Source organism: Phoca vitulina, unplaced genomic scaffold (assembly GCF_004348235.1).
Source record: "Phoca vitulina isolate PV1807 unplaced genomic scaffold, GSC_HSeal_1.0 scaffold34, whole genome shotgun sequence".
Classification (NCBI taxonomy): Eukaryota; Metazoa; Chordata; class Mammalia; order Carnivora; family Phocidae; genus Phoca; species Phoca vitulina.
Genome location: NW_022589737.1, coordinates 4,516,939 through 4,532,348, shown reverse-complemented (window position 1 = coordinate 4,532,348; position 15,410 = coordinate 4,516,939). Strand labels below are relative to the sequence as shown.

Here is a 15,410-nt window from a genome sequence, read left to right as displayed (position 1 = left end):
TGTGTGCTACATGTATGCACATATACAGTGGATGTGTGTGCTACATGCATGCACATATAGTGGGTGTTTGCTACATATATGCACATATAGTGGGTGTTTGCTACATACGTGGCATATACGGTGGATGTGTGTAAACACAGGTACTATTTCAGCTGTGCCCTCTCTAGGCTGTTTGGTTCTTTCCATCATTCGTTCATTTCCTAGAAATGAAGACAGCCTCTTGGATATCTTAATACAGATTACTTTCTCTCTCGTAGGAGGAGGCCTCAAAATAAAATGAAAAAATCTCCCGTGGGCAGCTGGCGTTCCTTTTTCAACTTGGGGAAATCATCGTCCGTTTCCAAGCGGAAGTTGCAGCGGAACGAGAGTGAGCCTTCCGAGATGAAAGCCCTGTCTCTGAAAGGTTGGTGCTCCCGCTGTCCTGTGCTTTGCCGCCAGGAAAGCAGCTGGTGCGGCCGGCCCACACCCGTCATCCCGCCCCGCCGGCTTGCGCCTCTCCGCGTACAGGTGCTCAGTGTATCATGATGGCGTGCACTGTGTGCTTCAACACAGCGTGTCCACAGCCGTGGTGCTACACGTGAATTGTCTTCTTCTACCAATTCTTCATCTCCAAACGCAGACATAAATATGCAGGGAATACGTGGAAGTACCCAGTTTCTTGTGGAAACTGCAGATTGTATAGAGTGTGAATATGGGTGAAATTCATAACATAGTTTGCGTATTGTTGTTAATAAAAAGAATAATTGCTATGGTGTTTAAATTTATTAATCTGTATTTTTACAGATTTAAAATGTGACAAAACCATGTTTTAACATGCCTTTTAAGTTTATAACTCTTATAACCAAGGAATCTATCTTTTTATGGGATGACTCATTGATGAGAGTATCTTATTGGATCAAATAAATCTATTACTGTTGTTGCAAATACTACTCTTAAAAATAGTTTTAAAACCATGGTCTACTGATATTAACAGCTTCTGAATCTAGGAAGGATAGTAGTGCTTGAATGTTAGAAATATAATGTTCAGTTCATTTAATTCATCATTCGATTTGCAGTCATGTACTAAGCATGTGCTAAATATTTTGATAGCAACCTCTCAGATAGAAAGAAAATTAAGATACTGCCCCTGCCTTCAGAAACTTACTTGGGAAAGTGTATGTGTAAGAAAATAAATTTCATGCAGAATCACACCAATTGAAATAGATATTTGTGTGAGGCATTTATGGTAGGACTTGTCAGGTCCTATGAGGAAGAGGGTTAGTGGTCAGAAATCTACCCTTTGACTTGGGTTTTGAAAGATAAGTAGGGATTCATGTGATCACCAAGGGACTGAAAAGGGCATTTCAGAAATGGGAGCAAAGTGTGTGTTCATGTGTGAAGCAGGGAACTTGGCTGGGTATATGATGGTTCAAAAAGAGGTTTAGGTCATCAGGGGCTTCATGTGCTTGCCAGAGAGTTTTGGTTTTGTCCTGTGTTCCTTTGGGGGTTATCCTATGGCTTTAATATGTAACATGGTTACGTTTAGGGTTTAGAAACATGACTTACAGCAGCAGCTGTAAGGGAATATATGGGAAGAGATAAGCCTGTAGACTGGACAGTAATTAGGAGATAGTTAGAGGTGGACAACCAAGAAAGAGTGAGTGTCTGGGATAAGCAGTGGCAGTAGAAGTGGGAAATAGATGTGAGAGATCTTTAGGAAGCAGAATCTACAAGGCTGGGTCACCAAATGATTGTGAACGATGAGAAAAAAAGAAAAACCTAGTATGATATCATTGTAAGCCATCATGCTGATCTTTAGGAAATAAAAAAAGAAGGTGTTTTAAAATTCATCTCTATTCTCAAGTTGATAATCCTTTAGGTAAGAGATTTTTCACGTAGGAAACCATGTGAAAACAATACAGCTTAATAATATACTGTTTAAATTGAATATGATTGTCAAAATATACAGTTAATCACCCTTGGAAGTTTAAATATGTGTGGAGAAAATCACTGTTCCTTTTCTCTACATATGTAGCAGTGGATAAAACTTCACACTATTTGGTTTTGATTCTTCAGGTGGCAGGGCAGAAGGAACCCTCCGTTCAGCTAAAAGCGAAGAATCTCTTACATCTCTCCATGCAGTCGATGGTAAGACTAAAACCATCCAGTTGTTTTATTCTATATTTCATAAAAGAACACAACAATTGAGTATATTTGGTAAATATATATTACTAAATAGGCTACAAACTATCATTTGCAAACAATACTCATATCTATTTGGTATTATTCATGGATGTCTTCATATGGTACCAATCTAATTTCTTCACTGTTGACATGATTGCTATTCAGTGTACATAAAAATAGGTAAAATGTTTTAAGTTAATCATTTATAGTTACTAATGCCCAGTGGAAAATGATGTTATTAGTATTTCTTTCTTTAGATTTCATGAAAGCACAATTTTACAAAGTATAAAATTAAGCAGTTTTGATATTCAAATCAGTATTTTGTCTTGTAGATGGCTTAACCTGACATTAAATTTCATAGATCAGATTGATTATAGGCAATCCCCATTATCTGAAGATATGATCCTCCATACAAGGAGAAGAAAATTTAGAAGTGAATCCTCTTAAAATGGGGACCAAAATTTTAGTAAAGAATACAAAAAAGTTTGATTGACTTGACAAAACTAAAAATTTTGAAAATAAGTTTTTTGGCCCCTACTTAGCTAAAGTTGGGTTATGGTTGCAATTATGTACTAATGTTTAGAATGAACAAAGGATTACCTCAATTGGAAGGAGATCTAACTTTTTTGACAAAACCATGTCATAATAGCAAATAGAACATCCTTCACTTTATGGTTGGCTTATGCAGCAGGATTGTAAAAAAAAAAGGCCCTTTCTACAAAAATAACGAGGATCTACATTGATTTCCCATGGGCTTTTCTTAATCTGTTGATATTGGGATCATTTTTTTTGAGATATCCTAGAGTGTCATCGTCCTGGTCAACTTTCTTATCTTCATTTATTAACTCTTCCAACTGCCAGATCCTCATCAGCCGATAGCTCTGCTTATTTCAAGAAATCCTCACACATCCCTTTAGTTGGGTGTCTGACGTCTTGAGGGTTTTCCAAGGTTTTCCATTTCACTGCGGTTAAGAGAATGGTTCACAGATACAATGAAGGGGGCTGGGTAGATGCCAGTATTAAGCAAAAAATAATGTTTTAATATAGATTAATCATATAAGTGGTCAACACCTTAGTAAACATATTTATGTTAAGGCAATTTCGGCGATTCTAATCTTTGCAATAGAATGCTGAGCTCGAAGACTTCTGTTACCAGTTGGATGTGTAGCAATATCATAAAATTGTATAACGGTTTACTCTTGAAGGACTCTGCCTGAGAGACTTAAAGCCTGTCCTTAGTAAAGAAAAAAAAAGAATTTTGTTCTAAGTATTGAAAAAGAATCCTGTACTAAGTATTGTATAAATACTTTATGGGATTGTAGAGATTTTTAGTTGATGTTTGCTTTTTAGAAATGTAGGTATTAGGAGGATTTTTCCCCACCAAAAAACCAAAAACAAAACCCTTTTGCTGTGCTATATCCAAAGTACTATTTAAAGTGGTTAATTCTATCTTAGAAATCTTGTGTGAGATCAGTCATAAAGTAAGACAGAAAGAAAGAAATCTTGCCCAAAGTCACAACAAGAGTCAATGCTGGACTAGTAATAGAATCTAAGAGTTCTGAGTCTTTTTTCCTGTTGAAACCATGAAAGGCTGCATTCTCCCCCTCATGACGTCAGATGTTTTTGTTATTTAGCATTTGGTTCAGGAGTTCCAGCCATTTGCCCCAGGAGACAATTTCTGGAAAGAAAATGAGAAGGAACATTTCCTTACCCTATAGTTGTGCATTACTACTGTACTAAGTAGGTGACTTTTCATGGTATTGTGTATCATGTATCCTAGGCATTCATACTTTGATGTTGTTATCCGTTTTTGCCAGGTGACTCCAAGCTGTTCCGACCCAGAAGACCCAGATCTAGCAGTGACGCACTGAGTGCCTCTTTTAACGGAGAAATGCTGGGGAACCGCTGTAATTCCTATGATAATCTGCCCCATGACAATGAGAGTGAGGAGGAAGTAGGGCTGCTGCATATTCCAGCTCTTATGTCTCCTCACGCAGCTGAGGATGTTGACTTGAGCCCACCGGACATTGGCGTCGCCAGCCTGGATTTCGACCCAATGTCATTTCAGTGCAGCCCCCCTAAGGCTGAATCAGAATGTCTGGAGAGCGGGGCTTCCTTTCTAGATTCATTAGGATACTCCCAGGAGAAATCAAGCTCCAACAAAAAGGATACAGAAGCAGGTGGTAGCCAGTCTCAGACACCAGGAAGCACTGCAAGTTCTGAAGCCGTCTCTCCTCTTCAGGAGAAACTGAGTCCATTCTTTACCCTGGACTTGAGCCCAACCGAAGAGAAATCATCCAAGCCATCCTCATTCACTGAAAAGGTCGTCTATGCTTTCTCTCCAAAGATTGGACGGAAATTAAGCAAATCACCTTCTATGAACATATCTGAGCCAATTTCAGTGACTCTTCCCACTCGGGTGTCAGAAGTCATCGGGACTGTGTCAAATACAGCAGCTCCGAATGCATCTTCTCCAACCTGGAGCAAAAGTGTTGAAGACAGTGATGTCATAAATAGATCCCCCACCCAGGTAGGAAAGATGAAAACAAGTGAGAGAGAGGCCCAAGGAGGATGTGAGTCTGAAGTCCAGCCCCTAGACCAAGGGGCTGCTGCAGAAGTAGAGTCTCCAGGGAAAGAGGAGCAGGTCGTCGCGAGCAGTCAGAGTAAGGCTGTACCTTCTGGACAGACTCAGACAGGTACCATTTGTTTTCCTCCATTCTTTCCTTAAGCTAAGAGGGATCTTCAGTCCTGTGTGCCATCTGTGCCTTTTAAGAGAGAAATTTGCTCCACAGCTAGCCTTTAATCAAAGAGAATGTTTTTCTGGGTGTGCTGATGGCTCAAAGCCCTAAATTAAAATCAGTCAAACAAAAATCCCCCAAAGGGCCAGTGGTCCTGCTTCAGACCTTCATAAAGTCCCCTTTTGTCTTTGGACAGTCAGAATTCCTGGATAATTTTTGCACAGCTTCGTAGCTCTTGATTCTGTTTTCTAATAAAAGTACCTATATTATAGCCTTACAAGTTAACCAGCCAGCCTACACCATCAAATGTAAAAACTATCCTTAATGACAATCTGCAGGCACTTGAAGCTTGTTTTCTAAGCAGTCTTTTCTGAGCCAGATGAGGGACCTGCTTTTTTCCCCCATCTCTATAGCAATTCAAGAGGAGATTGCAATCTTTAAATACTTGGTTTTAGTTTTCCTTCTGAACCAGATGTGTTTTCTCCAGCATTTGCATGTGGGATGGAAGATCATGGATTGCCATTTTGAAATATGGAAGGCACCTGTTTTCTAGTGATCAAATGGGGAGTGTTTGGCTTTCCGTATAGGATAACACAAGCTACCTTTTCACTCTCATTTTTTTTCCCAATTTCCCACCAGGAGCAGTTACCCATGACCCCCCTCAGGATTCCGTTCCCGTCAGTTCAGTCTCTCTTATCCCACCACCACCGCCTCCGAAAAACGTTGCCCGCCTGTTGGCGCTAGCATTAGCTGAGTCCGCGCAGCAAGCCTCAACTCAGTCACTGAAGAGACCAGGGACTTCCCAGGCTGCTTATTCACATTATGGAGACATAGCAGTGGCTGCTACCGAAGATAAACTGCCCAGTCCCTACTCTAGTGTTACTCTAGATAAAGTCTATTTCCAAACTGATAGGCCAGCAGAGGAGTTCCACCTCCAGAACAGTGTATCTGGGAACTGTGACCAGCCTAGTCCAGATCCAGCCGCCCCTGGGAATCCTCCCCATGCCAGTGCAACCGAAGCTGGGGAGCAGCTCCACCAGGCAGACTTCCCAGGGAGTCATCCATATCGAACCCATTTACCTGGGGACCCAGACAAGGCCAGAATCACTTCCATTCCCTTAATGGACTCTAAGTCTGATGATCACCTAAGTTTCCCCGAAGACCAGTCCGGGAAGACCAGTATGCCAACTGTCTCCTTTATGGATCAGGACCAGGGTCAGCTTCATTTCTACAGTGGAGAGCAGCCTCCTTCTTATCTTGGTGCAAGTTTGGATAAACCCCATCATCACCCTTCAGAACTTGCAGACAAGTCTCCCACACCTTCTAATTTGCCTCGGGACAAAAGCTACCCTCCATCTGGGTCCCCTGAAGAGAATCCCAGCATGGCCGCCATGGCTTACCTGACAACCGCTCTAGCAACAGCCGAGATGAGCACCAGGGAAGCCAGCTGGGATGTGGTTGAACAAGCCACCGCAGCTGATTGCCCTGCTGTCACACTTCAGCGCCCTCCGAGAACTAATCGTCCCCTCCCGCCACCTCCTTCCCAGAGATCAGCAGAGCCGCTGCCAGTCATGGGGCAGGTACAGGCAGCCACCAACATAGGACTAAATAATTCCCACAAGGTAAGAAGGGGAGGGAGTCAGGGAGATGAAATGTACTTTCTCCAAAAGTACATCACTTTTCAGCGGGGTGTGCTGCTACCTTTGAGTCAGATAGGACATTTATTTGAAGTCCTGTGGCAGGTTTCCATGGAACATTTCCTGTCTGAGGTTGGACCTGCCTTTACCTTGATGTCTGTTTCTATCTGAGAAAGGAGCAGTTACTCAGTGACTCTAGTTTATACCTGCTGCCTTTTCTTCCTAAAGCCTCTTGGTAGTTTCTTCATAGTAATACAAGGAGACCATGATCAAATAAGTCAAATTGGGCTTCAGGTGTCGGGGCTGCAGGTTGGTCCGCACCCACCCCCCGACTCCATCACTGACTCAGTGTGACTTTGGGCAAGTCATTTAACCTACCCTCTGCCGATAATTCACATCTGCACGGTGAACGTGCTTTATTGTCAAGACATTTGGAAGACTTTCTGCCTTGCAGCTTTTTTAGAAATGTAAGAGCTGACGGTGTTTTAGGTCATTATGTTATTTCCTTAGCCGAAACCAGCAGGTTGTTCTGTCGTCACGCATCTGTTTTGATGAGAGAACGTTGTTTGCAGAATGCTAAGATTTCTTTCTAACTTTCTCAAAGTTTAGAAAAGTGCCCCATGTGCTTTCTGGTCACCTTGAACTCAAAGGACTTCGATATCTAGGCTTTAGTGGAGGATGCTATTTCTAGCAACTGCTTCTCAAGGATAGCCTATTTGCAGCCTTGCTGTGAGGATCATGTTTGGCGTCAGTTGCTACAGACCAGGGTGGAGTAGAAGGTGGGGAGAGACAGTAACTGCTTGATTTGAATGGCCCTGAATCAGACCAGTGACTTCATTACTCTCCCCTAGATTTGAGGGGGCTCACACTTCTCACTACGTATAGCTGTGAGTCACTTCACAAATCTCTCTAGCTAGAATCAACTCTTTTTGTTTAACAGAATGTTCTTGGTGTTGAGACCAAGCTAGACAGGTAGACTAGGTGTGTATTTTTAAGCTTGACTGTACTTTAAACCTCCCTTTTGGTCTGCACACTAAGATAATGCCATAGGCAACCTCATCTCACGTTTAAAGCCTGTTGTAAAGTAGAACAGTTTCCCACAGATGGTCATGGCTGTCCTACCAGGTGGCAGCACACAGACCGCTTCCTGGTGGTGAGGGCAGACTGTCGTGTCCAGTGCGACCACGTGGCTTGGGGAGTTTCAAGCTGCTACCCAGATAGCCTCAACTCGTGGGTTATAGGTGGAATAGTGTTTGATTCCACAGAGGGGAGCATAGGAAACAAGCTCATGATATGATCGTCTTCCAATAGGTGCAAGTGGTCCCAGCTCCAGAGAGACCACCTGACCCCAGAGCCATGGATGACCCCGCACCTGTCCTGGGCAGTGATGGTGCAGCGGCCCAGTGTCCCGTCTCTGGTCCTGCCCTCCAGCCAAGCCTTCCTGAAAAGGTGCGGGAAGGTGCCAGGGCCCCACCGTTGCCCCAGCGTGCCGACTCCGTCCCCGTGTACTCGTCCTGTGGCTTTCCCACACCGGTTCCCCCCACCAGGACAATGGAGAGTAAAATGGCCACAGCCATACACTCCAGCAGTGTGGACGCCCTCAGCAGTTCCGGCTATCATCCCTTTGTCACTGCTTCCTCAGCCTCTGTGGACGACGCTCTGCCTTTACCACTGCCCGTCCCACAACCTAAGCATGCTTCGCAGAAAACGACTTATTCCACCTTTGCTAGGCCTGATGTCACCACTGAACCCTTTGGGCCAGAAAACTGTTTGCATTTCAATATGAATCCAAACTGCCAGTACCGTCCCCAGAGTGTACCTCCACATCATAATAAATTGGAGCAACACCAGGTGTACGGTTCCAGATCAGAGCCACCAGCCTCCATGGGACCTCGTTATAACACATACGTGGCCCCGGGAAGAAATGCATCTGGACACCACGCCAAACCATGCAGCCGAGTTGAGTATGTATCTTCTTTGGGCTCCACAATTAGGAGTAGTTGTTACCCTGAAGATATTCCCCCGTACCCTACCATCCGGAGGGTACAGTCTCTCCATGCCCCTCCATCTTCCATGATTCGCTCTGTTCCCATTTCCCGGACAGAAGTTCCCCCAGATGATGAACCAGCCTACTGCCCAAGACCCCTGTACCAGTATAAGCCATATCAGTCCTCGCAGGCCCGCTCAGATTATCATGTCACTCAGCTTCAGCCTTACTTTGAGAATGGTCGGGTCCACTACCGGTACAGCCCATACTCTAGTTCTTCTAGTTCCTATTACAGTCCAGAAGGAGCCCTGTGTGACGTGGATGCCTACGGCACAGTACAGTTGAGGCCCCTTCACCGCCTACCCAATCGCGATTTTGCCTTCTACAATCCTAGGCTGCAAGGGAAGAACTTGTACAGTTATGCTGGTTTGCTCCCACGTCCCCGGGCCAACATGACTGGCTACTTCTCTGGTAATGACCATAATGTAGTCAACATGCCTCCAACTGCTGATGTAAAGCACACGTACACATCATGGGATCTCGAGGACATGGAAAAATACCGCATGCAATCCATCCGGAGAGAGAGCCGCGCTCGGCAGAAGGTGAAAGGGCCTGTTATGTCCCAGTATGATAACATGACCCCAGCCGTGCAAGATGACTTGGGTGGGATCTATGTCATCCACCTCCGTAGTAAATCAGATCCTGGGAAAACTGGACTTCTCTCGGTGGCAGAGGGAAAGGAGGGGCGGCATCCAGCCAAGGCCGTCAGTCCTGAGGGAGAGGACCGCTTCTATAGGAAGCATCCAGAGCCAGAGTTCGATAGAGCCCACCACCACGGAGGATATGGCAATGGACAGTCAGAGAAACCGACTCTGCCTCAGAAGCAAAGTAGCCTCAGGAACAGGAAGCTTCACGACATGGGTTGTAGTCTCCCTGAGCACAGGGCACATCAGGAAGCAAGCCATAGGCAGTTATGTGAATCAAAAAATGGGCCACCTTACCCGCAAGGAGCTGGCCAGTTAGATTATGGGCCCAAAGGGATTCCAGACACTTCTGAGCCAGTCAGCTACCATAACTCTGGAGGGAAATATATTCCATCGGGGCAGGAGTCTCTCAGACTGAACCACAAAGAGGTGAGGCTCTCCAAAGAGCTGGAGAGGCCTCGGGCTAGGCAGCCTCCTGCCCCAGAGAAACACTCCAGAGACTGCTACAAGGAGGAGGAACACCTCCCCCAGTCAATAGTCCCACCCCCGAAACCGGAGAGGAGTCACAGCCTGAAACTCCATCATACTCAGAATGTGGAGAGGGACCCCGGTGTTCTGTACCAATACCAAACACATGGCAAGCGCCAGAGCAGTATGACTGTTGTGTCCCAGTATGATAACCTGGAGGGTTACCACTCCCCACCCCAGCACCAGCGAGGAGGCTTTGGAGGAGGAGCAATGGGGACCTATGTGGCCCCTGGCTTTCCCCACCCACAAAACAGGACATATGCTACAGCTTTGGGTCAGGGGGCCTTCCTGCCCACAGAGTTGTCTTTGCAGCACCCTGAAACACAGATCCATGCAGAATGAGCCCTGGAGCAATAGAGATGAAGCAGCCTCTGCTGGACAGTGGACTGTTCTATTTTTTTTCAGTAACCAAAAAGATTAAAAAAAAAAAAAAAAGCTACAATCCCCCCCGACCACATTAAAAAAAAACAAAATCAAAACAAGAAAAATCACCATCTTTTTCCCCTTCCCTGCTTCATTACCATCTCTAGACTGTGATTTTTGTCATTAAAAGAGATCTGAATGATTGTAAAGCACTGTGTTGAAAACCTAGTGAAGAAATTTGTCACAGACCATACTTGCCATATGGGGCTAATTTGTCAGAGCCTGAGGACTGCCTTTAACTGAATTTGAATTTAACTTTGTCCTTCTTAGTATTTGCTACATAGCGCAGAGCGGTTTATGTCTAGTTCCTGGTAGGCTTTTGCATTTCTGTTGCATTTCTACTAACTTTCTCAGTAGCCATGCAGCTTGCCCAGGTCGACACTCGGTTTTTGTCACTTCGTTCTCCCTGACTTTGAAGGGTCTCATGCGTTAAATTAGAGTGGAGAAGAACTTCTCCCTGATCCTTCAGATGAATCTCTCAGACAATTAGCACATTATAATTAAAAATATATAAAGGAATGAAGACTTTAAGCATCCAATAAAGAGCCATCATAAAATGCCAGGCCATTTAGACCCAGGCTGAACCATGTTCTTTACATTCTTACTTCTTAGAGTCGTTCCTCGCAGTTCAGTGGGCAGGCTGACGTCAACTGCAGAAGGGATTTCTAAAGTCAGGAGTAAAGAAACTTCTTAGGCAGAAGTCCGTGAACTTCGGTAGCACCATAAAACCCTGTCAAGTGCTTCTAACGTGTTGCCTGCCTTCAGTTATTTTTTTCCTCAATAATATTTGGTAAATTGTAATCCTAGTAAAACATTTCACGCCATTTGTTCTAAAGCAACTTTCTTTTTTTTTCCCCAGTTGGGGTGAAAAAGAAAACCCAGCATGACTTGACTGGATAAATACCCATAATTTATCATGATTACAAATTTACATGTTGATTTCTGTTTCTGAACCAGAGTACAGGTTTCTTGGGAACTCTTCAGGTAGCTATGAATTATTTGTTAGTAAACTGAAAGCCCCTGCAATAATTACACTCAGCGCACTGCCCCATCTCAGCAGTTGGAATCCCGGGCAGTGACCGTGTGCGTCCTAAGGGACCCTTGTGCCGTGTGCTCACAGTCTTACTGTAATTGCCATTTTTACACCAGCATTTCAGATCTAGTCCTTACAAGCTCGTGGGCCTGTTACACATGTGGAATACCCTGGACTTCCTTTTGAAAGTCACGTTCCCGGTCAGACAGCTGTCTGACCTGACTCCACTCCGTCTTCTCAGCAGCCCACCCTCCCCCAACCACATCAGCACCAGACCGACCAGGCCGTCCTGTATTTACAAACGAGTTTAGATTGTCCCTGCATTCCATAACTCTCAATAATACTTGAGTTTTATACATTCACATGTTTTAAAAGCTCAGTTTGTAGAAGACACTAGGAGAATTTCATTCCATTTACTGGATGATTGCTGCTCTGGCTTTTTAAAACTTGGAATTAACTTTAGAACAAAGGAAGAAATCTTTTAAGAGGCTAAATTCATGCTGCTATTATTGCTGTGAAGTTGTATAAAGATTAGGATTCATGCCAGTTCTTTTTTTTTTTTTTATTTAAAAGAAAATCATGTGATTTCATTTTAAGGGTTTATATTTAGAAAAAAATAAAGTTTTAAGAACACATTTATTTATATGTGGAAATACTCTATAAGATTTTCTTTTGTTTCCCCAGAGTTGATGAGATGAATTCCTTCAGTAAAGATCATGGTAGCAGTCCGGACATACTGACCTGTGAAAGGTCTGTGGACATGTCTTTGCATGAAACATGCAAACCCAACGCACATAGAGTCACAGTGTTAGGGAACCTGATAGGAGACTTCCTTTTAGCACACAAACACATCAGGTGCTATAGACAGGAGTTTGATCTTTGGTGAATATGCAGCGCTAACTTTTTTTCTTTCTAACCATCTTTGTGTCAAGTAGGCAACCCATTGCCCCTCTGAGATCACACACGCCCCGTAAGTTCTCACCAGCAGCATGGAGCATAGAAAGGAGCCCGTATGACGAGGAGGTACAGATGGCATTAGTAACTGAGAGCCCAGAAGAAAGCCGCTGAAGGAGTCCCATCCAGTTTTAATATTTGTGGATTTACTGTCACACACATTGTTTCCTCCTGAACCTAAGTCTATTTTATGAATACTAAGGTTAATTCCTCAAAACAATTACCTTATTCATGTCCTATGGGCTTAGAAATATCAGGTAAATATTTTGAATACAGAATAATGACCCAAATTACTGGTATAATTGTGAAACACCAACTTTAGGTAAGATCCAGAGTTGTTTCATTTAATGTATGTAGAGACAGCCTTAACTTCGGATTCAGTTTTTTGAGGGACTTTCCCTTTCTAATCCTGGAGGGTAGAAATTGCACGACAGATCACTGTGAGCCAGGTAAACTCAGCACAGTTCACCTTGTGTGTGACTTCACAGACAGTAATGTTCAAATTATGATCAAGGAAATGGAGCTGCCTTATGCATTAAACCCATAATTTAATTCTGTTGGTATTTTTATAGCCATGTCTCCAGATTTTATTTTTTTGGCAAAACTCTGATGTCACAGTTTGGTTTGATTGAAACAAATATTCCCTGGATGTCTGGCCAGAGACTTTGTTAACAGCCCCAGAGGTGCCATTTTCTTATTTATTTCATCTGAACCTTATTGCTTACTGTATTCAGTTTCCTTTTAAACATGCAGGTCCCCAAGATGGTCCCACGGATAGGGCCTGCACATTTTTATAATGGCAAAGCATTTTTTTTTTAAAGTTAGGGTCAGGTTGAAAAATTCTAGGGCTGACTCTGTCAAGAAGAGAGACCATCAGTATGAGTGGAGATAGAAGGGTAGGTAAGCACATTTGAAGCAGCAATAGATGCATACATTGTAAATTGGAAATTTGCCCCTTGAGTTTAAAAAGGAGCCTGCAAAGTCCATATTATCTGTTCCCAGCCCTGTTTGTCAATCATCCATTCATTATGTTGGCAAAGTATTGTCTGAGCAGTGTGTGTAAGGAAATAATAATGAAAGCAAAAGTATGTCAGAAAGTTACTTCCAAATGGTTAGAGGCATGTGATTTTCAGTACTGTGTGTTACGGAAATGTCAGGAATGGTATATTTTAATGTCCGTGTGCACAGAGGGTCTTTTTTCCTTTTCTGATTAGTACTGTTAGTGTTCAAAGAATAAAAATGGTTGTTTTACAGTTTAGATTCTAAGGTAGCAAAACCTGATTTTTCAGCCATGACCTGCATGAGAGAAGCATCCTAGGAAGTCTTAGCTCATACTTTTGAGTTCTTAACTTTAATTTATATAGTGTTTTTTTATGTTTTAATATTTTTGTGAACTGGTGTAAATTGTTAATGCATATAAGCTTGTGTATTTTTGTAAATAGTTTTGTGATTTATTTCTTGACCCATATGTAAATATTTAGAGTCTCATTTCTTCAAAACTTATTTGAAGCTGAGTTGTGGGCTTGGGGTTTTGTTTGTTTCTTTGTTTTGGTTGGGGGAGGGGGGAGAGAAGAGATTTTGTACTCCAATAATCCAGATGGAGGTACCTTGTGGTTTAAAGCAAATGTCCCACTGAAAGCAATTCAAATATCAACAAAATTATTTCAGGTTAAAACAGACTTCTTTGTGTATGTGTTTCCTTTTTACCCTAATATGACTATAACAAAATGGGATAATCGGGGATATTCAAAAAGATAAGTGTGTAACAGAGATTATTATACCAAATGGTGTATATTACTTGAGGGAAGGGGTTTAATGGCTCCTGTTTATATCTATTTGCCACGGTGTGCTGCTGGGCTGGATTGTCCCCAGGTCAAGCAGGCTCTTTAGAACTGCAAAGACCTGTTGCTCTGTGCTGGACAGTGTAGACAGACTTGCACCACCTAGGGCTGCCCTAAGGAACACACACCTGGCTTCGGTGACCTGACACCCAAGTTGCCAGTTTCCAGGAAACTGGATTGGCTTCCAAGCTCAGGATTCTCCACAAGGGAATTCTAAGTAACAACCATATTTCTAAAGATTCCCTCAAAGCATCTCGGACATCCTGTTGACTTTTCAGAGAGAAATGACCAGAAAAGAGTCCTCTCCTACGCTCTGTGGCAAGCTGGTTTGGGGCGAACCCAGATAAAGAGAGTATTTCAGTGACACAAGTCCTGCACATGATCTAGCTGCCTGATGCGGGATCCAGAGTGCATTGCTGTGCCAAAGTTCTTCTCAAAAATAATTCATCAGCCAGGTTTTTTTTGAAGGAAGGGAAAAAAACCCATGATATTCAGCTGTTGAAATCTTAGATTTCCTATTGGGAGTCATAAATTACAAATCATTCTTCATTCTGAATTATTGGGGCCTTTTCCTTTTTGCCTGTAGTAGGAAAAGTTGCCTGGTTAGTACAGATGACCCTGGTGAGCCAGCCGCTTTCTACCTACCTGCATAACACATTGCAGACTATAAGCAAAGGTACAACCTCTGCTCTCAGGGAACATTCCAGACCTGAACACGTGTTTCCATGGAAGTGGTTTTGATGGGATTAAAGAAAAGACCTGTATGACATTTCCACTGGGTCTTCTTAATTTTCTGGGACTCTCATTTCTTTTTTTTTTTTCTTAAGATCTTATTTATTTATTTAACAGAGAGAGAGCGAGAGCAGGAACACAAGCAGGGGGAGTGGGAGAGGGAGAAGCAGGCTTCCCGCTGAGCAGGGAGCCCGATGCGGGGCTCGATCCCAGGACCCTGGGATCATGACCTGAGCTGAGGGCAGACGCTTAACGACTGAGCCCCCCAGGCGCCCCAGGGACTTTCATTTCTTTACCAATAATTCCATCACCAAATTTCCTTCATACTGATGAAAATACAATATTTTTTAAAATGTGTATTTATCATTGAAGAATCAGTGGCAGATACATTGGTGGCATTTGAGATTTTAGTTAGTTATGATTCTATGGGAAAAGGCACACTTAAAGTACTTTAGACTCCCCATTGCTGTAAAACTGTGGGCATCTACAACCACCGAAACTAAGACATTCTAGTTGGTCATGTTTCTCACATAGTTGAGAGTGTAGGTTTTGAAAATTGTGAAGTTTGGGCGCCTGGGTGGCTCAGTTGGTTGAGCGACTGCCTTCGGCTCAGGTCATGGTCCTGGAGTCCTGGGATCGAGTCCCACATCGGGCTCCCTGCTCGGCGGGG

At 43.3% G+C, this 15,410-nt stretch overlaps 1 protein-coding gene across 8 annotated transcripts in view; it reads left to right on the top strand.

Annotated features, from left to right (window-relative positions):
* ARHGAP32 (Rho GTPase activating protein 32) overlaps positions 1 to 14,881 on the top strand; it is a 311,240-nt gene extending 296,359 nt beyond the window's left edge. For 3 of the 8 annotated variants that reach the window (XM_032426187.1, XM_032426186.1, XM_032426183.1), the window contains 5 exons: positions 258 to 403; positions 2,056 to 2,127; positions 3,981 to 4,859; positions 5,541 to 6,523; positions 7,850 to 14,881. In XM_032426187.1, the coding sequence (XP_032282078.1) occupies positions 258 to 403; positions 2,056 to 2,127; positions 3,981 to 4,859; positions 5,541 to 6,523; positions 7,850 to 10,099 (4,330 nt within the window). In that variant the 3' untranslated portion in view covers positions 10,100 to 14,881. The remainder of the gene's footprint in view (positions 1 to 257; positions 404 to 2,055; positions 2,128 to 3,980; positions 4,860 to 5,540; positions 6,524 to 7,849) is intronic. The other 5 variants (XM_032426184.1, XM_032426182.1, XM_032426185.1 and 2 more) reach the window with 2 other exon arrangements.
* The last annotated feature ends 529 nt before the right edge of the window (positions 14,882 to 15,410 follow it).